The sequence below is a fragment of the Seriola dumerili genome, unplaced genomic scaffold, assembly GCF_002260705.1.
Source record: "Seriola dumerili isolate Sdu_G_001 unplaced genomic scaffold, Sdu_1.0 BDQW01000468.1, whole genome shotgun sequence".
Lineage (NCBI taxonomy): Eukaryota > Metazoa > Chordata > Actinopteri > Carangiformes > Carangidae > Seriola > Seriola dumerili.
The window spans coordinates 5,629,271-5,654,998 of record NW_019174723.1 but is presented as its reverse complement, the minus strand read 5'-3'; the positions used below and the strand labels follow the sequence as shown (position 1 = coordinate 5,654,998).

The window sequence follows — 25,728 nt, the reverse complement described above, 5'->3', positions numbered from 1 at the left end:
CCAGATTGCCAGTAAACAATAAGATTTCTGTTCATTGTACTAAAACTGTATGTTTTAGTGAAAGAGCAGGATTTTTAGATATTTAAACCTGACGTATAAACACGGCTTCTCCTATGTGGTAGGGATTCTGGGAAACAAGGAAACAACGTTCATCGGGACAATCAACATCCTCCTACAGCTTTCTAAAAAAAAAAAAACATGGTTTTTACATAAATCATTTCAAGTTCTTGTTTCTGACAGAAAGTAACCCCCTGGAAATATGCAGGAGTTTCCCTTTAAGTGTAAACATCATACTCAAAATATGAGCTTTCATCTGTAGTTTCTATCAGTCTTATACTCACAACAACACACACACACACACACACACACACACACACACACACACACACACACACACACACACACACACAGATAAAGCTGGGAGATGAATGAGAGGTGGGTAAGCGATGAGTAGGGAGTGTGTTGATGAGGGAAGGGCAGGGCTGGAGATGAGCAGCAGGCAGACAGGAGGGGAGTGATCCTGGAGCTGTGTGAGTCAGAATGCAAAAACACGTAACACCACACAGGCAGACTGAACAACCTGAAGACGAGTGACTGGAGAACTGCGGAGATGATGAGGGTGGAGTGGAGCAGGGAGGGACGCCACGCCCATGACACACACACACACACACACACACAGGAAGAGAGAGCGACGACACAGAAAACTCAAGGGAGGAGAGAACATGAGGAAAAGGGAAAGAACAAGTCGTCAGAGTCACTTTTTCTGTCCCACTGGTTTCAACAACCAGTCAACCTCAACGTCCAGAGAACAGATGTGATTCATATTTTTGACACCATGGTGGATGGTGTTATCAAACACACACACACACACACACACACACACACAAAATGCTTATCTAATATCAGGACAAGGTCAAGATTCATCTGTGGAGATGAATAGAGTAGTGATCCTCCTCTCTCTCTCTGTTTCAGAATTAGACACATGGGCCTTGACATATATGGATCTGTTTTCTTCCTGGTCATTTTTTTTTTTGTTCCTGACTTGCCAGCGCTGACCACACACACACACACACACACACACACACACACACACACACACACACACACACACACAGCATGAAACTTATTCTGATGATGTGTGTGTGTTTTGTGCTGATGGTGTGTAACTGCACCAGTGCCCGTCTGTCTGTAGTTATATTTCTGCCTGTACTTCCTTGTAGTCAGGAGAGATAAGATGTTCTGTGGGTTTAGAGTTTAGATTAAATTCAACTCGCACCTCATGTTGCTGGAGCTGTTTTTGACTCCTTTGCAAAACTGAAAGAGTTGTTTAATCTGAATCAGAGCCTTCATATCTTCATCTGAGAGTGATGGACCTGTCTGTTCTCATGTGTTCACATCAGTTCAGAACATAAAGAAATGGCTGAATCTGAGCATTAGTTCAGGCTGTAGTTTCGTTCATTTTGTCCTCACAACATCCATCTCCTGATCCCATAAACCCCTGTGTTTCCGTATTGTTTCCTGTTATTTCAGGTTATTTTGTCATTACAGATTTCTTGGATAAGGGCAGAGTCGTATCACTCCAGGTTTCCCCCAGGGATGCTGGTTAGCAGCGGTGGAAAGATGCAAACTTTGGGTCTGATATCTAATGCTAGGAACACACTGGATGCATCACATGTGCGTGGCGGCTGCAGGAACGTCTTGGTTTTCATTTCGGTGCACATGTTGGGTTAGAGCGGGCACACTGGCTGCCTGCCAGCTGCATTGCGTGATCTAGAGATTCGGCCTCTCGCCTATTTTCTCCCAGCAGAAATAGACAGAGAAAAGACCTGTTGATGTCATATTGACATCATACCAGCAACATTACAGAAAACTGACACCTTCCACTTTAGTTGTTTGTCTAGACTGAATCTGAATATAAAAATATAAATATATTTGTTAACCTTTTCTGCAGCTGCATGTGGAGACAGTGATATTTTAGTGACATTTTCTGTCAAAAATAAATCAGAAATGTATTTAAAATGAAAAGAAAATACGACGTTCCAGTCCCCTGCAAACTCTATGTAGAGAGATAGAGCTGCAGCAGCAGCAAGGCAGAAGAGGCATGTGAACACCCATGTGTGTTTCTCCGCAGCAGGTCAGCGATGTCAGCCGCCACGCTCACAACGCAGGCAGTTGTGTATTGATGTAGCTGAATCTTTGACTTGTACATTTTGCTCTGTCCTTTTTTTTTTTTACGCTGCTCTGATTAACTGCTGCAAAGCAAACATACAGTGATTATCAGTCAAATCCTGACACATATCTCATTATCTGTGTAGTTACTAGATGACATTTTAAACAGTCCCCTTACTCATTGATTACATCACCTCTGCTGTTGGATGAAGCTGAAGCTTAATAAGCCTAATATCAATATATGTTTATTAATATATATGTGTGTATATATATACTGTACTTATGATAATAATACTAATAATATTTAATACTGATCTAATTCTTCTCACTAAAAACCACAGCAGGAAACGCTGCATTCTGACTCTGATGATAGGTCCATAATTTCTCATGAACAAACTCTAGTGGTGTGCTTTTAGTTTTTCAGCATTTTGCTTCAAGCATCAAGTGAAAAGACTTCACCCTGCTTGAACGTGGAGCTCAGTGATCTCTGGGTAACGCAGTGATAAAACTCAGCAGTGAGAGCTGAACACCGCAGCAGACAAAAATCGAACGAGGACTCAGATTTTATGGATCACCGTTTTAAGAGTTGAATATAACCCAGAGGCTCCTGAATTCAGAGAGATGGCACCGGGCCGATTGTTTGGTGAGATGAAGATATCAAGCTCAATAACTGTTAGTCTGAGTGTGTGTTCAGGATTACACACAGTCAGCAGCAGGCTGACATGAAGACTGACCTGATCTCAGCTCTGTCTCTTGTTTTTCTCTGTTAAATCCACTGGATGCAGCAGAACACGCAGAGACACAAGGATGAAGTTCGGTCAATTCATTAAACAGGAAGTGAAGACAGGACATCAGTGCTTATAAAACTGCTCCTGTCATGTGACCAGCCGTGGTTATCTTCCTGAACGGTCTCCCTCTCTCTGTGTCTCTGCTCAATGAAGGTCAGTGGCAGCTTATTGATTCTGGCTGGCCGTCTCCTCTGCATACTGTACAAGGCTTTTTATAACCTGACAGACAGACAGAACCACAGCCTGCTGAGGCACACAGACAGGCTTTATAGCTGTCTGTCTGCCTTCCTGCCTCTCCTCATATGTGTCGTCCACTGTCTGTGTCTGTCTGACGTCCAAGTCTGTACTAAACCTTGTGGATTCACCGTCCACTTCTTTGTCTTTGTGCGTTACCGATGGTGCTGCATCAAGTATTATTACTATGTGTTTCAGTGGTGATACCCCCCACCCTCTTTACAGATACACACACACACACACACACACACACACACACACACACACACACACACACACACACACACACACACACCTCCTCCTCCTCATGGCTGGTTTTCTCAGCAATCAATATTCTGCAGTGGAGCTCCCCGGCCTGCGCTTGCAGCGTGTGAGTGTCTGTGTGTGTTTCTGTGTGTGTGTGTGTGCGTGCGTGCTTGTCCCCAGCCAGCCTGCTGCTTATCAATATCTTCACCTCTCTCTCAGTTCAGAAATGATCCTCTCCTCTTCCCTCCAGGCCTCATCGATCTCTGTGAGAGATGGATGCAATCAGAAGTAAGACGTTGTTGCTGGACTGAATACTGACCAGCTGTCATGTTGAGTGACTAGAACTTAGTGCCTTAAATTTTCCTCCGGTGTTATAAAGTCTAGGTCAGATTGATGTGTTGAGTGTGTGTTTAAAACATGGCTCCCGTCATTGGTTATGTGTTCCAGCTCAGTGCAGTCCACTTTAGCTGTAACATGTTGAGGCACGCTCGTATGAATTCCTGCTGCAGCCTCACAGCACGAGACGACCGTGCTGACCTGTGATGATTATGGCCAAACAGTGACGCTCACGCTTGCCTCGGCTGAGCGTTGCTGTCACGGTAAACTGATTTTTACTGTGACATCTGATGTTGAGTGTGTACGGCCACACAGATGACTCACTGTGCATGTGTGGGTTTCACTTTCCTCCCACAGTCCACAGACATGTAGCTTTGGTTAATTGGAGATTGTGAATGGTTATCTGCATCTGTCGTAGTATGTGCCATTTCTGCCATTTGTGTGTGCGTGCGGGTGTGTGTGTGTATGTGTGTGTTTCTGGAAAATGTTTAAGAAACGGAGCAGATTTTCTTCATGAGATCTTTGATGGTAGAGGAATTTTTATGGTCTCACGGTGTGTCACCCAACCTTGTCTGTTCGTCCGTGCTTCCTGTAAACAACAAGGAGGGATGGCGAATGGCTGAGTTTAGTTTCACACCAGGGACGGGACCGTGTGGAGATTTTCTCAGCGGGTAATAAACTTATGACATCACTGGTATTAACAATTACACCGGACATTTTACAAGAAAACACACGTGTAGATTACAGATGTTACTTCCGGATGCTGCCACCTCCGTTAGACAAAGTTTGCAGATTGTCTCATTGATGTTCAGGTTCTCTTTTGGCATCAGGGTTTAAATCCAAAATATTACCGAAAAGAAAAAAAAATGAAATGAACCAAATTGGTTTTATATGTACAAAAAAAAGAAAAAACGGTGGGCAAGTTCTGTTATCATCTGAACACCATCTAACACCGGTAACACTGACAACCGCGGCAACCCCGTTTCCTGGTTCTGTTCTGTCTCTGTGTCATAGGCTTCCTCCAAGGAACAGTTCAACATTTTGAAAAATAATGTTAATTCACTTCCTGCTGGAGGGCTCAGTGAGAGGACGGTGAATAAATATAAAAACTGTTCCTTAAATGTAACACAAACAGAGGGTGAAGACATCACTGTGACGGTTGTTGTTGGTGGGCTCGGTGATGATTATGATGGGATGATGCTGATGGTAATGGTCACTGTGACTCTGACAATGATTGCAGCTGTCCCCGTGACTCCACCACCACTGTCACATCACAGCAGCATGTACTGTCGAGGGCCATGGTGGAAACAAGCTGACTGTTGGAGCGTGTTGTCTCTGGGCTGTTAAAGAAAAAAAAACAGAATCAGTCAGTGGATAAGTGATGCACACTCTTACTGGATGTATCTTTTTTTAAATCACTGTGGCTGTGAATATTTTTGTCTGTCTGGCGTCATTAAGCTATAGCACATCTTTATCCTAATGTATTTTGTTTATTATATTTATTCTAACTCAGGACAAGGACTTGGATAAATCTGAGGGGTCAGAAGATGATTAAAGAAAGAAGAGAAGCAAAGTTATGCAGAACTGTTTATTTTTTGGACTTTTGTTCGCTTTTTCTTGTGAAATGCTTTCACCTCTTAAAGCCACTGAAAACCCTTCATATAAAACTATCCAAGACGGCAGAGCTGCTCACAGCACATGTCCGCAGTGAAGCCATGAAGAGATAACAAGTAAGACAAGAATGTTTGGAACCATGGATTTAGGAGGCAGAAACATTAGCTCACTAAATACATGATTATACATGTAATCAAAACTATGTTTCATGCTCACACAAGTTTTAAATATAACGTATAAAGTCCTATGAGCAGCAGAACGGTTGTTTAAAATAAAACAAACATGAAATGGCCCCACATCAACACACACACACACACACACACACACACACACACACACACACACACACACACACACACACACACACACACACACACACACACACACACACACACACACACACAGGAGTACCATGGCTGTATCACGAGAGCTGGATATAGTGCAATGCTGTCTTGTTAACCAATTTGTCCCAGTAGCCAGCCATGCTATCTACAGAACAAATGAGAACTGCTTTCAATACATGTATGATGATGATGATGATGATGATGATGATGGTTGGAGCCAATAGTTCCAGTCTTGTTTTTTTTGGTCTATTTAAAGAATCAGAATTCCATCAAATCACCATCATTATAATGGACTACCGACCTGGATCAGTTTCCATGGAAACCAACAAACATAATAGGAAGAGAGGGAGTGAACGAGGCAAAGAAATGCAGAGAGAGGGAGTGGTTCCTACTTCTGATGGATGTAGATGAAGAACATCTAAGAGCGCTGCAGTGAGAGAGCTGGGAGGGTGGAGCTGGAAAACGGCAAGCGTGGGGGGAGAGTTAAGAGTTTATGGCAAAGGAGGGTTGAGGGGGGAGGAGGAGGTGGCAGGCTGATAAGGAGAGGGCAGCAAGAGATGGGGATGGAGTTGGCAGGGTGAAGGGATGGTGGGGGGGAGAGGGGGGAAGGTAGGCAGAAATAAAGGGAGATAAATGAGGAGCTGGGATGGTGTAGGAGAGTGATGGGTGGGGGGAGGTAGGTAGGTGGAAGGATGCCAATTTAACAACTAGGGAAGCTTCAGGGTCCAGCTCTGCACCACCACTGCCTGTAAAACAAAGAGAACAAAGAGACTGACACACCAACCCCCCAACTCCTCCATGTGAGGAAACAATGTCCACCTTAATTGATTTTCTTAATGAAATTCATTTTATTCTGCTCTGCTGGGGACAAACTGAGACCAAGCTGTGAGTTTGTGCCCTGATAAAATACAGAGTATCAGAAGAACATAGTGTTTGTGCATGAAGAACAGTGACGTGATTCTGTTGTCTGAGAAAAACAGTCCAAAGAAAGTCTGCATCCTCTGCCATTTAAAAAACTGAAAGTCTTTATTTAGACCTGGGGTCTTAGGTTGCTCATAGATTAGTTTAATACAAGTATGACCTATGGCTATGGCTAACTCAGGCCAAAGACAAATGTTACCATGGTAACAATCAATGACACCTTTACAAAAAAAAAACAAATATGTCTGCAATGGGTGAATTCAGACTTTTATCTGAAGTGTGACTATTTGTTATATCTAAGGTTTCAGTTCGACTCCTTCAGCCAACTGCTGTTCATCCTATTTTCTTCAACTAACCAACTGCAGAGGAGGCGATCTGTTTCCTGTTTACACCGACACATGCATGCCCAGTTTAGGTGAATGGTCATGTGATGTGCGTTTTCAGTGTGGACAGAGATTAATTCTGATACGGAGCTGAAACGCTTGTCAGGACTGAGATCATTTTGGTTTTAAAGTTTAAAAATGTATCAGTGTGAACGCAGCCTCAGTCAGCAATGAACCAAATCACAGTGTTCTCAGTGTCAGCCTCCATTACACTACTGCTCTGTAAACCATTTTATAATAAATTGTAGTTTTTAAAAAAAAATTAATTAGTGAAACAATTATTAAATTAATTAATTGACAGAAATTAGTTGACATTGATTTAATATTTTAAATGTTTGCTGGTTTTCTTTTCTGAGGATTTTCTGTTGTTTGACTGTTCTCTGATGATCTAATTACCAAACGAGTAATCAAAAAAATATTCAACAGATTAATTGATAGTGAAAATCAGTCACTGGCCTACAATAAACAAATACACTTTTATCTGACCCGGAGGTATTGAGTTTTGAGCTAATGAGAAGAGCCTGTACTGTATTTAATCATCAGCTCAGTGCCTCATTACATTATAGAGCTGTATTTTCCCCACATACCCAATAATCACGGTTGGCTGATTTGTTATTTAACAAGGATTCTGGGCTGCTTTGGGCTTCTCTAGTAAAACATCAAATCTGTGTGTATAATTTGTGTTGGCAGAGAGGCTTCACGGCCCTCCAGTGACTCTGTCTGTGGGGACGCAGGAGTTGAAGGCGAGAGATTGCTACTTTTTACAGTTTCTGTAACAGAGGTTTGAAGCTGGAAGTTCGGTATGTTGCTTTGGTGCAGGGTCTAAAAACTAATTTCCAATTGATCAATTACTTGTTGTGGAGAAAAAATATTTAGTGATATTGCTGAACTGGCTTTCATTAAGTTACCGTCTATATGTATTTCAGAGTGAATGAAGGAGAGGTGGAGATAAAAATTGGGTTTTGTGTGATGATGTGTTGATGACATCAGAGAGGATGAATTAGAAAAAGGAGGAGCTGATGGGGGAGGAGAGCAGCAAAGAACGAGTGTATAAAACAGAACAGAAGGAAGTAAGGAGAGAGGGGCATGTGAAAAGAACACGCAGGAGTGAGGATGTGATGGGAGAGGAAGTGATGGAGGAGAGCAGGAGGAAAGAAAAGAGGAGATTGGAGATGGGGGAGAAGGGGTGTGAATGGAAGGAGGAGGAGATGAGCGCAGAGAGAAAGAGATGTTTCCTTCCGTCTGTCCGGTGGCTAACCTGATTAGCTTAGCAATGCCATAGGACCAGATCCGGCTGGTCTGCTCTCTGGAAACACACACACACGCACACACGCACGCACGCACACTTCTTTCTACACGCGCAGGGTAATGTGCAGACTTGTCATGCTCTGCTTGTAGAGCAATGATCTGGATCCAAGCGTCCGTATACTTCTGTCATGGGGGGTATGTGGAGAGATTGTGGAGTAGAAAAAAAAACTAATTATGATTTTATAAAAAGAGAAGGAGGAAATTGAGCACACAAATAGGATTACAAATTTGAGAGATGCTGAATGTATATGAATTGTCACACTGACCTAGTCAACAGGACACGCTATAAACGAAAAGCTTAGTCCTGATGTCCTAAAGCTTGGGACAAACCTGAAGCCAACGAAGACTGGACAAACCAGACAAAGACTGTTTCCATCAACCCTTGACAGTCAGGAAGGAGCATGAACCTCATGACTGAGTAAATACACCACACAACACACTGAACATCTGGTCAGTAACCACTGGAGATCTGGCGAGAATAACAACTATCCTGTGTTCTTACACTAAAACAAATATGGACGACAATCATACACTGTATATAAAGATAGACATAGCCTCCCTGACGTCACATATAGGTTTCTGAAGAGTGGTTTTGAGCTGCTCTGCCGTTGCCATCTTGGCAGTGCCTGACTCCACCCCTAACTCCCGCCTAATCCGAAAAAGGGGCAAAGAGGTTTTTGGTGTAAGCCAGTTTGCAGCAAGCAAACGCTCACCCACCTGTCACTCAAAGAGGCCACACCCTCAATTATACATCATTTTAAGCCTTAATAAAATGTAAACAGGTGGGTTTTATAAAAAATTAGCTATAGAGACCAAAACTGTTTTTTGTACCAGGCTGTAAACATGTTTATTTCTGCTGTAAAGTTGGACATTTTAACATGGGAGTCTAAGGAGATTGACTCACTTTTGGAGCCAGCCTCAAATAGCCATTTGAGGTACTTCAGTTTTTAGCACCTTAGTGTTGCCTTCATTTTTAAGACCCGGAGGTTGATGCTTGACGACAACTAGCAGGTTGTTCGGTTCACGTGCAGTGACAGTGAAAGGACAAAAAGAAGGAAAAAAAGTGTGTGAAAATCTTGATGAGTTTTTCCGATGGAACAGACTCCGATCAGCGTCATGAAATACTCTGTAAGAGTATGTCCCACATAGAGGCTCAAACTAAAACCTTTAGTTTCAGTATGAACATGTCAAAATATGCAGAACAACAGTCTTGAGGTGTGACTCTCATCAGTTGGTGAAGCTGCTGGACTGCAACTGGACACATTTGCTGTAAACATATTCAGAGTAAATGTCCCAGGGATGCAAGATTAACTTTCCACAAACCATCCTGTTGAGGAGCGAGGGAACACTGAGGGAGGAATACGATTCATCCTCTGTGTATCTGCTTCATTTATTTCTCCTCATACTTTCCACCTGCTGCTCCACTTCCACTTCTCTTGTTTTCTTCTTCTACTACACTGGCTGCAACTTCACATCTTTGTCTCCTCTTTTCACTTATGTGTCATTTGGCAGTTTTCCCCCTCTGCTGCTCCACATCTGCTCTTCGTTTTCCTCAGCCTCTCACCTTCTGCTTCTTCCTGATTGTCTATAAATTCAGCTTTTCCTCCCCCTCTTCTTCTTCTTCTACCCTCCTCGCAGCTCCCCCCCTGTTCCCCTTCGCCATCTGCCCTCCTGGCTTGAGAGAAAGACACCACGTTTGTAAGGGTGTAGACGACTTTGTCCTACAGTCACAATCACTACCTTCCTCCTCCTCCTCCTCCTCCTCTTCTTGTCATCTCCTCAGTTTGTCTGTTGTTCTGTTGTACAGACCTTCTCCTTTGTTCTTTGATGAAAGTTTAAGCATTCCTTGCCCCTCTCACCTCCACTCTGGTAAAAATAGACAATAGAGGGGCTGTTAATTATTCATCTTGGGTTCACGTTACTGCTTTGCACCTCTCATAAGCTTCACCACAGTCGTCGTTATCATCATCATCATCATCATCATCATCATCATCAGACGTGTTTCCACTGCAGGAACTTTCCCCAGCAACCTTTTGAGGAACTATGCACATTTCCACCGCAGGAACCAGGGTCTAATTTAGTTCCAGGGTAATTGAGGTAAAAAAAAAAGGTACCTGGACGGGGGGTAGTACTTTCCAAAGGTTCAGGAACTTTGCAGGGTGTGGTCCGCAGTGCTGAACATTTCTGACTGGTCGAGTACTCGCTGCATTTCATTTCACCCGCGATGTTTAAAAGTCCGCAGTGAAAGAGTGAACACTGAGCAAGCAAACACATTTTCCACACTGCAAAACAGGCCCGGGAAACAGGACTTAAAAAATAAAGGACCACAACAACCGGAGTGGCTAGAGTTTCCACCTGTCACGTAAAATACGGGATCGTCCCGTATTTGAAAATAAAATGGTGCATCCTGTAGGCTATTGAATATATATGGGAAGCAATTTGTCCCGTATTTTCATTCATGTTATGTCCTCAAAGTGCTGTGAATAATGTAATGTCGAGTAATAATTTTGCATAATCTTCCCGGGACTTTAGGCCGCGGTGGAAACGCAGACAACAGTGAGCCACAGGAACTTTTTTAGTTCCTGAAGAAAAGCTCTTAAATTCAAAGTTCCGGGTGCTTTTTGGTCGAAATGTGGCTATCATGTGGTGTGGCTTCCACAGCTGAGAGCAACACGCTCACTTAGGAGATGAGACAGCTGAGTTTGTAAAGTTTTAGAAACATGAACTGTTTTCATTCTCCTTAAAATCCTGCTGTGGTTTTATTGTTAGGTGTGAAGTTTACAAACTGAAGCTGCTGCAGCATCTTAAACAGGATGAACAGATCTGGTCTGATTTCATGGCTCTGATGTGTCTCTCATTTTAAGATAATTAACAAAGTAAATTAACTAAGAACTTTGAAGCCACTTATCTCAACACTGTTTCGCTGCATTGCACTGTTTGAGGAGTGTGTGTCTCTGCATACATAAAGTCCATTTGCGTATGTTCCATAATTAATTCTCTTAAGACAAAGACAGAAGCAAAAGACGAATGAAGAGAGAGAGAGAGAAACAGAGATAAAAGTGTGTTATTGAGTTGGTCCCATCTCTCCAAATCCTGTTTGCGTGTTAATCTATCAGGCAGGAACACCGCTGTTCATTTGTATGCAGATGAGGACAGCTCATTACTGAGACCATTAATAAACAACACACACACACACACACACACACACACACACAAGAAGAGGGCTTTTGCTCTCCTCAGTTTGGCTGACTGGGGGAAAATTGAAAGCAGATGATAAGATGGTGGAATAGCACCTTGCTGACCAGGTGATACTTCAGCATGAGAAATGCTACAGTTGGAGCGGGCAACATAACAAATGTACTTGATGCATCGTGGCTTGTTCGAGGTGGGATCAAATGACAATATTGCGAACATGTAAATTGTCACGTAATTGTTCTTGTTTTAAGCTGCCAGCATGAAATTCACTTCGACGTTTTGCTTCTTTCTCTCTCTCTCCCTCCCTCCCTCTCTCTCTCTCTTTCTCTCTCTCTCCCTCCCTCTCTCTCTGTTTCTCTGAAAACTGGAGTTTATACATGTTCAGAAACGGTACCTGAAGATGGAAGTGGACTAGTAGAAACAGTACTGGATTAAATCTCTCTCAGGGATTCTTTTTTACTTTTTTGCTCTTTGAGCTCTGGGGGTCGTATTTAGCTTGTTTGTGATTTCCCCCTTTTTGCAAATTCAAAATTGCTCCAATAGAAACCACTAATGAATATACAGTAAACAAGTTGCAGGAACTAGATTCATCATACTGGTACGATTTTATGCATCAAAGGGTTGAATTTTACATTTCTCAAATGATTTCAGAATATCGAGATACATATTTTTATCGTGTGCAGGCCAGTGATGATCTATATTTTGGAAGTAATGTTTTTATTGTCAGTAAATCCAATAACAATACAGCGTATTAGTCCGTCTCTCACGTTGTCTGTGGCTCTCAGCTCTTCATTGCTTCCTACTGAAGATGTAAATCTTTAAAAACGACTCACAAACAGCTGCTCACTGTAGTTTTTCAGCAAATGTCACTCAGACAGGAGAGAGTGGTGCATTTGTTGGGAACTATTTTCAGCGGCGGATTATCCACATTTCGAGCTCTAAATCTCTATATGAGGGCAGCAGCTTGGTATTGGGGCTATTGAACTTGATTAAACTACAGTGTGCGTGTTCATTGTAATGGAGGGACATGTCACCTATATGGATCACTGATGTCTTTTTGTGGCTCTGTGACATAGAGGAATAAGATACATCAGGCTTTAGAGGCTCAGAAAAGACTTCCTGACAATGTGAGAAGATGTCAAGCAAGAAAAAGAACGACTTCAAAATGTCGGAAAATCACTCTGCATACAAAGAAATCACCTGCTGAACACGGGTTACAGTGCACATCATGAGAAAAGAAGCCTCCTCATGACTTCATCCGCTCATTTTCCAAGAGTCTTTATGAAAAGGGAAGTCAGACATTTTTACCATTAGATAGCTTCCACAGCTCTAATATGAATCCTATGTTCTTCGATCCTCCAGCACCACAACAAAGAGATGTAGGCTAACCAGTGATTACAGTGTGGAGATTATGTGGTAATTGAAAATGAGGTAATGTGAGCTGGTGATGATAGTAATTGAAAATGAATTAAGAGTAGATTAGAATAAGGTCTCATTTGATCATTTGTCAGAATTGATTCATTTTCGTGGCTGTGGTGAATTAACAGCCTGAGAATAGTCTCCGAGCTGATTAACATGCCACATCGCAAGTTCACAGGATCTTTCACAAACTTGCACATCTACAGCTTTTTAAATGTGAGCCCTGGATATCAGCCATTTTTTTTCACTGAAGTTACACTATAACTAGCACCAGTCTTTGTATCTTGGGTATATAAGCTCCCTGATTCTTTTTAGAAACTGTTTGAGCTTTGCTAATTTCAGCATCCTGTAATTATGGACTGATTCCTTGTTGAATAATAATAACCCATTAAAACCTGAACCTGTGCCAGCTCAGAGTATTTGCCCTCACAGGTGACATTTTCCTGATGATTCATGTTCAGTCTTCAGAACAAAAAACTGCATAAAGATACTGCGATTTATTTATTATTATTATTATTATTATTATTGTTGATCTGCTCCTCATGGATGTGCTTAATCAAATTGGGCCCTGAGGCACATATCAATCAGTTGACAAAGTTGTCATGAAAGTGGCAGCTTCAATATGTTTTTGCTTGTAATATAATATACAGGTGAGTGAAGAGTTAATGAGCTGTTGTCATTCTTACTCTAACCCTCTGGCAGCAGCTACTGCCTCCCTGAGCTCCCCAATCAAGTTTTTGTGTCTTTTTCTGTGATGTCATTAATCATATAAAGGGAATAAGGATGCAGAATTTCAGTCTCTCCTCAGAGACGTTCATGGTGTCGTGGGTTGGGTTAGTTTAACGACTCTGAACCCCTGGCCATCCACTGCATGAAGTATGTGGGATCATCAGATTGTCTTGTTTTGGAAATGCAGTCAACCTCCAGTTCTGCTGTTGTAAAGGGGGTTTCAGACTCTCAGACGATGAAGTCTGTACCACAGACACAGGATCTTCTCCTTCAACATCTTCCTGTCGGTTCATAATAATGTCAGATGTGTGAGAACATGGTTTCATGAAGAAACAAATGAGACACTGGATCTCATTAAGCAGTAAATCATGAATTTTAAACCAGAATTGAAGAGTCCGCTGAGGATTTCTTCAGCAGCAGCTCTTCATAAGCACCTATCTATCACCTGGAAATGAATCCTTTTATCTCACATGCAATGACAACATCAGAAATGTCATCTCTTCTGTTCCATCTGCCTTTTTTAGACACACTGAATGCGCCATGTGATGATGCGTGAATCTGTGGCTAAAGCGGTGACTCTCACTCTGGATTGAAGCCTCTCTGGTTTAATGACGCAGCTCTCTGGATATCTTGGCTGTTTACAGACCTGTGTGGCTGCTTCCAGTTATTGTCCGTGTGTGTAGTCGTTCTGGCTGGCTGCCTGGCTGCAGCGAGGAGGCTAATCCAGTGTGATGAGCCCAGGGAAACTCCTCCTGTGAGAACCATCTTTAATAGACAGATATGGGTCAGTGCTGCCACATGGACTCTCTGCTGGAGCTGTAGAGATAGTCGTGTGTATGAGCTGTATAAATGGCTTTTTTTCTTTAAATAGAAACAGTGGGATCTCCTGCAGTGTTTCACTGTTTTAACTGATTGTGCAGTGATAGCAAAATAAGCACAGACCAAACTTTAGCTTGAACACAGCCTCTTTACATAATTAAAATTGCGTCCCAGCAGCTGATTCAACTGATAGTGGTTTACATTAATTTACTAACAGGCAGGTAAGGTAGTTGTGAGAGTGCACAGTGGTGTTTGCAGCTGCAACACTGATTGATATTCAGTTTGTAAAAGCTTTTCCATTTCCAGTTTGAAACAGCTCTGGGTGATTCTGTCTGCTATATGTTTCATGTTCACAGAGGCCGAGACAGGTGTAAATCAGGAAGAAATAGAAAAAAGAAAATATATAGGAAGAGGATGTCTTCACTCTTACAGCATACTGGACAAGTGCGCTATGTATTACTCACCAAACACTGTAAATAAGAATCTTTGAAGCTGCAGAACACCAGACTTTTTCCTGATCAGGAGAAAATCCAACAGCATGCACAGTCAATATGTGGTGAGATGTTGTATGTGGCCTTTCTATCTTTACATCGCATCAGTAAAAAATGAATATTTTTATCACAAATGTCCTGTATGTATATTCCCATCCAAAGCCTTTTTCATGTTTCACTTATTATGTATATATGTATATACAGTGCACAGTGGGGTACTTTCTCATTCAAGTGAATCACTTTTGATATTGCACACATGCACAAGTTCTACCTATTATTAAAATTACAAAATTACGGGGCGCCCCGATGGCTCACCTGGTAGAGCGCGTACCACAGAGGCTTGGTCCTAACTACAGTGGCCATGCCTCACTGACCCGCACCGACCCGCGGCCCTTTGCTGCGTGCTCCCCTTTCCTCCATACTGAACATTTGACATGTTTAGGAGAGGGACACAAGACAGACAGGCAGCACAAAATCATGAGACAGGACAAGCCCTGCATACTGTCATGAAAAGGTTTTAGTGTGGTCCATATTTTCCACATTGTAGTAAGCAGCTGAATCCTACAATGAGATGCTTGTTTGTGGGCAGTAAGTATACATACATATATATATATATATGTATGTGTGTATATGTATGTATATATATATATATATACCGTATATATAAATGTAGGATATATATGACAGACAGCTGTCAGTTTTTTTTATTTTGCCTTTATAATGCATCTGTTTTCTTTGCCTCTGCTCCATTCAGTCTGTCATTCCTCACCTCAGCCTCTCCTGCAGCAGAGCAGCTCTCATCATTAGCTGAACATTTTCTCACTGTCACATGTGAACTGTTGAATTATGCATCGTCTTCCTGCTCAGAGTGAACAATGACGTGGATGTGAAATAAGCAGAAAATATGACTTGGGAATTCTCTTGTCAGCTTTTTTTGGTGATTTTTGTGTCATGATCACCGTCATGTTGTCGTCTGCCTGTCAGTCTACCTGTCTGTGCAGAGCGTATCCACCGGCCAGAGCAACAGCGCTATGAAAACACCGGTTTGCTGTGTCTTAGCTACAGTGTCATTGAGGTGTTTGCTCAACTCCTTAATCTGTTCAGTGTTTGCAGATGTTTGTGTGAGTGATAAAAGGCAGTTGTAGCAGGAGGCAGGACCTCATTACTGAAGGTACAGGCCTCCTTAGATACTGATAACAGATGCAGAGGTTTGTTTGTGTGTATGTGTGTGTGTGTGTGACTGAAATACTGAAGAGAGTGTTGAAGACGGAGATAAATAGTGATGTTTTCTGACAGCCCAGAATCCCTCAGGATTTAGTCCATTTCGGACGACTCCTCTGGTGCCAACGTTCAGTTCCCTTTGTGTCGAGAGGTGGAAAGTAAAGGTGTGAAGGTCGAGGAGGTGAATGTGTGTGTAGCTCCTCTGACTTTCGTGCAGGAGACTGGAGTTCATGATTTCCCTTCACTGTCCTGTCTTTTTTTTCAAAACTGTTATCAGGATCTTTTTCCTAACAAACCGAAGTGTTTGAGTTGCCTGACCTTTACCTTGCTTGTGATTTTTCGCTGTAATAACGATCTTTCCCCAACCTTCGCCGTGTCATAGTGACCATAAACAACCCAACAGATCGTCTGTGCAGCAACTTATTATGACCCACGGTTACTTTTTATTGTTAGGTGACCTCTAGCAGGATTAAAGGAGGGTGTCAGGTGACGTAGCATAAAGAGCAACAAAGTCTGCGTCAGGAGCAGGTTGTGGTGGATGGATGGGTCAACAAATCACAGGCAACAGCTGTTTGTTTCCTGTTTGGAACCAAGAGTCGTCATCATCTCTTTTATTAATGAACTGCGTGTTTCTTATTGTCACGATAACCTTATTGTAAGGCTTATTTTAACCCGAACAATTTCCTGAACTTAACCCTGTTGTAAACTAAACCAAACCAAACCGTGACCATTCCTTAAACTTAACTATGTGTTTATTATTGTCGCCATGACTATGAAGGGCTCTATTTCAGTAGATGCTCCTATAGGGCGTATCACGGATAAATGCCTGTTTGATCGTTCAGGTTGGAGGGCTTGTTGGAACAGGTTGGTTCTTTTTCGATTTGCAGTTTTACCACTGGAGTGTTTTTACCTGTGCAATGTTTATTCTCCACAAACAGCCAATGTACAGCTATAGATGTGTTATCTCTAGCTGTTAGCTCACTCACAATATTATTTGTGTGACATCTCACATTCGGACTGATCTCAAAAAGTCAATTCTTTCTGTTTCTTTCCTCCAGACTCCAGCACAGATTTTTGTCTCAAGTTGAAACACTTTTAACTCTCATGGACACATTCTGATTCATTCTTTCAATGTTTTCTGTGTCCACTTGAATCTTCCTGTTGTATCTGCAGTTTCCAATCACTACTTCTGAAATCCACTTCATGTTCACTAGTTCCATGTTTTTCTGTAGAGAAATACCTGCTTTGCTTCTGTCAGTCACAGGCTGATCTAACGGTGGTTAAATCTGTTTCAGGAAGGTTTTTTTTTTCCATTTATTGATCTAAACATTTTTGGTAGCTCATGTTTCCCGCGGGGTCCGTTGCATTTTTCATTTCCAACATCTCTGGATTGAGCTGAGGTGGAGTCTGTGAGATGGCAGGAAGACGGCTCTGAGTTTAGTGTGATGTTGGTGCTGCCAGCGAGGCCTGCAGGCGCTGCACGCTGAAAAGCAGTTGGCATGTTGTGTTTGATTTGCCTGCCTGCCGCCTCTCTGTCTCGTGTTTCTTGTTTCCTCTGATGTGAGGGGTTAAACCGGCAGAGCAGCTGTCATGGCTGCTCCCATGGATGCCGACACTGACAAAGCGGTAAATAAAAAGATTAGAAATGGCTTAAAACAGCGAGTAAACACAGTTTCATTCATGGCTAATCTGACTTTAGGTGGATTTACGCGGCCACTGCTCAGAGATCAGTCAAATTTACAGACAAAATGTATCTTCTGTTTGAAAAGACAGAGGATTATTGATTGAGTCTTTCTGCTTTCTTGGAATTCTTCTTTGTATATCTACCGCCAGTCATGTTGACTGAAATAAACGTGTTCTCTGTTTTACATTTTCTTTTTTTCTTTGTCTTAATAATGTTGGAGGAGCTCCCATATCCGCTGTTACACTGTCTCAAGGAAAGATTTTTGACACCTCTGCTAAACATGTTTATTTTCAACACTTCCTCTGACATTGTCTACACATATGAAATTTGGTATTAACTTACTTTAGTGTATAAAGCATTAGATTTTCAAATTATTATGCATTCGATTGAATGATTTCACCTGTTGATGGGTGATTATTAGGTTGTTACCATATTTGCGTCCTTGGTGAAAACAAACCTGAGACAATTTGCGAGCTTGATGCTGTTTGTCTCTAGATCTACAAAGGAAAAAGGTCTGCTCAGATATGATGCTGTTTTCATCTAGTGATTAAAACTCTTTTGCTTGTTGCACTTAGTGTTTCTCTGTGGATCAATTGGAAACTAAATGCCTGAAATATAAAAAAACTTTTGATCTTATTTCACTGTATAATGTCTGGATCTATAGAAAATCATTGGCTGTGATAAACTGCATTAATAGCCTCTGATTACTCATTAATTTGATTTGAAAAATAAAGACTAAATTCAGCTCCCGTCTCTTCTCTTCTGGGCAGGATGACAGTTCACTGAGCAGCGAGGAGGAGGCAGAGATGAGCGAGCCCACATGGCTAGCAGCTGATCTGGGAGCAGCGTCTGACCTGAGCCCGCCGAGTCGAGGAGAGAGGATGCGCCAGAGTCCCCAGAACACACACAGCAAGGAGGACGACGGTAAGGAGCATGAAGATAATGTCTTATCTGCTGTTCATTTCTTATTGCTGCTGCTGGATGCAAATATAGTTCTTCAGCCTCGTTTTGTTTTTGGATTCAACCTGTGAAGGACCAAGTATCTTCAAAATGAATTTTGAGTTTTTAAAAAGCAGCCTGAAACCATAACTCAGGTGATCACTAGAACCTTTCAGCCTAAACACAATGTCCCTCATTCCCTCATTTGGAGTTTCAGGTGATGGTGGAAGGAGAGAAACGCTCTTGATCAAATGAAAGAGAAAACACCCAGTTATCAGGAGTTATGATTTATAGATCAGCATAGGCTTTTACCCATGTCACTGCAACACTATAAAAATGTGTCATATGTGATCAGGCTGTAACATGCTTTCATTACATTCCCCACTAACCGTGATATAGAGCGATGGCGTGTTCTAATGGACTGGATGTGTTTCAGTTCTTTCATTCACTGTGATCACTGTGAGCAGAGGAATGCCTTTGTTAGCAGCAAATCACGGAGACCTTTCCTTCAACTCCCTTAGTGTTCACTTCACTACCAACACTTAACTCTACACCAGCATTATGAACTAGGAGGAAAAACCACAGGCAAGCCAAACTGACCAATCACAGCTTCCTGGTCTCCATGTGACATCTCTGTGGCTTTTTTTTATTTTCTATTTAGAATGAACAAACCTTACATTTTGAACAAGGTCTCATTTGTTTATTCTCACCGCAGCTGAAGGTCACAATTCATTTGTAAGTAATAATCAATAATCACATTTAGTTGTTCCTGTTAATTTCAACATTGCTTTAAAAAACAAATGAAAGTTTTTCACATCATGTGACGAGATGAGCTTTGACAAAGTGTTTTTCTTATCTCTCTCCCTCCCTCTCTCTCTCTCTCTCTCCCTCCCTCCCTCCCTCCCTCCCTCCCTCTCTCTCTCTCTCTGTCTCTCTCTCTCTCTCTCTCTCTCTCTCTCTCTCTCTCTCTCTCTCTCTCTCTCTCTCTCCCTCTCTCCCTCTCCATCACTGTTACACGGTCATAGTTTCAAGCTTCAGATAGTACGTGTGTGTGGCTGTGTTTTGTTTTATTTTGCACATTGAGTTGATCAGATTTTGGCTTTTTCAGCCCATTTACAGTCCAGAGTCCAGACTGTTTGATCCTTGGAGGAACTATATAATAATAATTATAATAAAAAGGCAGAGAGGATTAAAGTGGTCGTGTTGTGGACGCTTTCTGACAAACTGGTTTTGGAAGGCCATCAAATTTTTAATTCGAGGTCAGGTCCGTCCCGACCTCTTTGTTTCCTCTTTCCCTCAGAGTGTCTCTTCATACTGAGCTGTCACTCTTCTTCTCTCTGCTACCCCGTGTCCCTTTGTTTCTCTCTGTCCTCCCACATGTTCTCGCTTTCTACCTGCCTCTCGCTCTCCTCTCTGTCTTCCTGGCTTCTCTACTCTCTTGCTTCTCTACTCTCTTGCTTCTTGCTGCCTGTCACACTCCTCTTCTCTCTCTCTCTCCCTCTCTGTTTCTCTCTCTCTTTGTCTCTCTCTGCACTGAAAGGCCTCCCGTTGTGAGGAGCTCTGCCTTTGAAGGCAGACATATTGTTTCATAATGCTGCAAGGATACAGCAATTACCTGCTAATGTAACAAGTGGGCTGTGTGTGTGTGTGTGTGTGTGTGTGTGTGTGTGTGTGTGTGAGAGAGAGAGAGAGACCTATCCCATGCATATTTGAATGGTACTGCAATGCACTGAACCCAATACTGTGTCACTGTGTGTGTGGCTGCGTCTCCCTGCCACTCCTTTAAAGTGTTACTGAGCAAAGGCAATAGGGAAGTAGTGTAGTGAAACAAGCCTCCTCGTCCTGTGTGTGTGTGTGTGTGTGTGCGCGTGTGTGTGCGTGTGTGTGTGTGTATGGTGATGTGAGCTGAGTTGACGGTTCAGTGCCAGGCGGGAGTAAGTGCTCCAACCAATCTCCATCAAGGTCTTTCTCTCTCTGCTGTTGCTCCTCCATGTTTCTGCTGGATGAGGGAGGAACTAACAATTATTTTGGAGACGTTCTTAAATGTTTTGTTCGATCAATTGTCCAAAACCTAAAGACATTCAGTTTTCAATAATATAAAATGGAGAAAAGTAAAAAATTCTAGAGACAATTAAACGATATCAAAGTATTCCTGCTACATATACTGTATACTGTAATGTATAGACCCCTTTGACTGTCCTCAGCACTTATTTATAGCTTATCACTTTGTCCAACTTTTTATCATAGTTACATATGTTCTCAACAGTGAGTGTATGATTGATCTCGTACAGCATAAGTTTGATATTAAACCACTGATTTAAAAGACACACAGATAAGTATCAAAATACCCAACCTGGAGATTCCATTAAGACCAGAGTGAACACACCACAGCCGCCGCTATCAGCCATTACCACCAGCCTTAATGGGTCTGCTGCATTCATGTCACAGCGTGCAGATCGTAAATATGAGCAGTGGAGTTGGAAAACATTCACAGCTTCTTACAGTAGTACAAGAATATTGTTAGTTGTTTAGATGTGTAAAATATCATATATTTATCTTTTACCTGACGACAACTTTTACCTGACTTGTGTATGAAGCAGAGGTGGAAGTGTTAAACCTCATAGTGTTAGTCTTTGTGCCTAAACCTAACCAAACTTTAACCATCACAGTCATATGAATGATTTTTATGATGGTTATTCATAACAGTTTTGGAAGGCACAGACAAACTACAGTATGTTGGCCATATGGGTGTGAAAATACTCGTATATGTACTTTGTTGTTTAGTTTGGAGGACTTGTTGTAATTTGGATAAAAATTGTGAAATTTCTGACAATATCTCCAACTGTTGAAAATATCCGTTGAAATGTCAAAGCCTTGTGTACCAGCAGTTCAGAGTAAATCCAATCCAGTATTAAAACTACATACAACCCATGCAGCTATTTCAAAAGAGCCATATTGTCGACACAGTCTGTTGGTATCTTGTCAGTGAGCTGCTACATATATGTGCCACGATAAAGATAGTTATTATATTCTTATTTCTATTTATATAGTGTGAATACAGGCGCAGCAGAAATGACACATGGAAGCTCCCAACTAACATGTGTCTCTCTTTGTACAGTAAGTGAGGGACTGGATATAGACTGACTCATTGATTCATCAGTGATGGAAAATAGAAAAAATATATTTTCTTTATATGAAAATGCCATTTTCTAGTTGGATGTGTTGGATGAGAGAAGTAAGGAGCCTCAGGTGTGTTGGGACATTTCATAGAGGCTGAATGAAAGACAAGAAAAGACTGGGAGGTGAAACTATATAAATGATGTTTGGAAATAAAGGGGGCGGTTGGCAGGGGGGGGTGAAGAAACCTGGTGGAAGAGGTTGAAAGAAAGAAACTAGCATGAGATGAGATAGTTGGAGAGGATGGCATCATGGGATGGTGGAAGGACAGCGGAGGCCAGGTGGAGAGTGTGTGTGTGTGTGTGTGTGAGAGAGAGTACAGTAGGTGGCAGAGTGTATAAAGCCTTGTCATTAAAAGGTCACTCTGTTCCCTACGCCTCATATAGAAGCCAGAGGAGGGTTGTAGGCGTCCAAATGCCACAACACTAAGAGGAGCTGAGAGGCAGAGTTGAAATGCCTTTCCTGCTCAATTAAACTCTAATCCAAAGAAACAGTCAGGCAGCAGAGCCTCCTCTTATTCCTCTAATGCACGGGAGTGTTAGTAATGTATAAAACACTTGGGTTGGGTTGAGGTTTGGTTGAGTTGATGGCAGATATATGGATCTATAGGAAATGGGGAAATGCGCATGGTTCTCAGGGGTCTCTTTTTTATGTTTTTGAAAATGAAAACATTGTGGAAAGTACCTGAATCTTGAAGTTTAGGGTTTCGATCAAAAGTGTGAGCTTCTTCTGACAAGATCAATGTGTTGCTATCACAAAACAAAACAATTCAGAGACATGAAATTTACTTCTTTTACATTTAATGTTTAAATGAGTCTGCAAACCCTTCATGTTGACGTTCACTTCCACTTCAGTGGTGCTTTGCAATTACCACAGCTGTGTTTCCTCTTCTCCTTCAGCAAAGCTTTTTAAAGTAAAAGCTGAAATATTTTTAACATGCATTGCTGTGTTTTCCCTGAGCTGAAAGCCCAACAAACTCCCAGCACTGTGGGGATCTCGCCGCGGCGGCAGCAGCAGCTCTTTCCTCTGACAGAGGGGAGATGGAGGAGATGGAGGAGCTGCTGCTGCTGCTGCTTGGGTTTGAACATGCAGCCAAAGAGCTTGTGGTTGATCTGACTTCCCAGAGTTAATATCAGGTGGGTGTTTTCCTAACCAGCAAGCTGTCAGGGTATTCAACTGGAGTAGGCAGCTCATTTCAGCACAGCAGATGGTCCACACACACACACACACATAGACACACACACACTTGTACGTCCGTGTCCAGCTCAGAAGCAGCCAGTAAATCACTTTTAAGAGCTTCTGACCGCCACCTTGCTTTTCTTCTTTTGTGCTCCACTCAACGGTGACAACTGAAGTGAAAAGCTTTTATTGTGATGGGTCAGATTGGCAGTTTTTAAACCTGTGGCTGATGAGTCCTGGAAAAACTGGTGTTAAGAGTTGCATAAAACAGAACAGCTAGTGGCTTTACAGTCTGCTGAGCAGAAGATTATTGGACTTTCCAGAAAAACTGAGCAAGTGAACTGAATCAGAAATATATCACGTCCTTCAGATCACCCTGAGGCAGACACAGTGGTGATCCTAGTCTGTTGCGTGACCGCAGGCAAAGAATCCCATTGAAGAAATTGGGAGCCCCTTTTCCCCTCGGGGGTGCCTGGCTTGCCTATCCTGACGGTGCGCCTCTGGTCAGTGAGCATGTTCTAAATTATGGCACCTGAATCTGTATATGACACAAGTTGTTGTTGTTGAGTTCTGTTTTGTTTGTTTGTGTTATGCCACTACACAACATAAAGCTGAATAAATGCAACCATCCTTGATTTTTTAAGCAATGTGTGTATTGCTTAAAAAATCAAGGATGGTTCTTCATTCAGCCTTCCCTAAACAAATTTAATCAGACTTGACCAAACAGCTGTTAACTCCTCTACTGTATTCTAGTCATGCAGAAGCTGAAGAATCAGAGAATGTCAATTACTGCGATTAATGTGATGCATTTTGCTCCTGTCGCAAATAAGAAACTAGAGTCAGTGTTTTTAAAATTAAATCTGCAACAGTCACTTTGATGCTGAGTGAGTTCTGGTCCATGAGATGGGCAAACTGAAAGATATGTGGTTTTTAAAATGAAGTGCTAATGGGAAACCAGTGCCAGAGGTGACTCTAGCTGTCACTGAGAATTTATTCAGCTGATGCTATAGGATCCAACCTTGGACAGAGCTCATACTGGCCGGCAGGCGAGCCGGAGCTGGGTCACCAGACCTGCTTGCACTTGCAATAGCCTCATTTCATGACGACTATATTCTGCAGCTTTCTGAGAGGGTGTGTGGGCATGTATGAGAAAGTGTGTGTGTGTGTGTGTGTGTGTGTGTGTGTGTGTGTGTGTGTGTGTGTGTGTGTGTGTGTGTGTGTGTGTGTGTGTGTACACGTACTCTGTGCCTCTCAACATCACTCTGGCTCCAAGGGTCCGCGCTCTATAGAAGTGGCCCCTCCACTGCCTCTCAATCCTGGCCAGCGAGCATCCTCTCATCCCCCCCCCTGAAGCTCCAGAGAGACATCCACACCACATCCCCTCTGTGCTGCTGACCTCCCCGCATGAGAGGCTCCTGTCTGCTGTACAGCACAGCAAAGAACCTGGGCCTTTTTTTCCTTGTTCTGTAGAAAAGGGTTTGTGATAAAGAGGGCTTGTCAGAAGATGGAGATGACATTGCAGGTCCTCTCCACGGGGGATAAAGTGAAGAGAAGGAAGGGAAAAAAAGCAGAGTGTAGAGGGTGGAGAGGGGAAGGGAAATGGAGAAAGGACGAGAGGAGCATGAAGATGACGTCATGTAGGAGGGAGAGAGAAGAGAAGAGGAGGAGAGGAGTGCATGGAAATAAGAAGAACAAAATGGCGGGGGTAGACAGGCCAATATATTGATCTGCTGACATACTCAGCTTGACATTGTCTGTGACTACTGATATTATAGATGTTGCAGTAAAACTAGTTTCCTTCTTTCTTTCTAATGGAGGAGTGACAAGAGGAGAGAGAAAGAGACAGTGGGTCAAACAGATTAGTGGACTCTCATCCTGACATCCCTGAATGCCTCTTATCTACTATATTCCCCTCCTCTCTGCCTCCTTCCCCTCCATCTCTATCCATCCATCATTTAACAGGCTAGCTTTCAGCACTTCTCTATGTTTTCTGAATTTGTGCACAGATCAGATTCAGATCCCTGAAGATCATTTTACACTAGCTTATACAGAAATGTAATGTTCATAAGCTTTAGGTAAATTTCTCATCTTTTCATCCATGCCGGGACTTTATTTTCCTCCTCTTTGATGCGCAGCATTATCTTGGCATTATTTACAATTCTTCAGTACACCGTCTTCAGTTGGTGGATCATGTAAATTGCGGCCCCTTTACTATAAGCCCGATCATCTCTATTACAAGAAAAACAGAATAGAATATGGGATCTAGTGGTATTATCTGGAATACGGAGACAGGCATACAGCTAATCCCAAATAAGACCTTAAGCAGGATCGCAGATATCCACACTGTGTATGAATGAATGCATGTACTTGACACAAGAAAAGAATATTGTCACTTGCTGCTTCATCTTATCGATATCCTCCATCAGACGCAAAGGCAGACAAAAATGACAGTTGGATGAATTTATATGCGTCTGTTTTCCTGTAAAAAGTAAAAGGTAAGTTTTATTGTTAGGTGACCTCTAGTGGCTGTGG

The 25,728-nt window shown here is 42.3% G+C and overlaps 1 protein-coding gene across 1 annotated transcript in view; it reads left to right on the top strand.

The window, feature by feature from the left end:
* LOC111235075 (nucleolar protein 4-like) overlaps positions 1–25,728 on the top strand; it is a 154,909-nt gene that overhangs the window by 74,970 nt on the left and 54,211 nt on the right. The window contains exon 5 of the mRNA XM_022763387.1: positions 18,672–18,825. Coding sequence (XP_022619108.1) covers positions 18,672–18,825 — 154 coding nt within the window. The remainder of the gene's footprint in view (positions 1–18,671; positions 18,826–25,728) is intronic.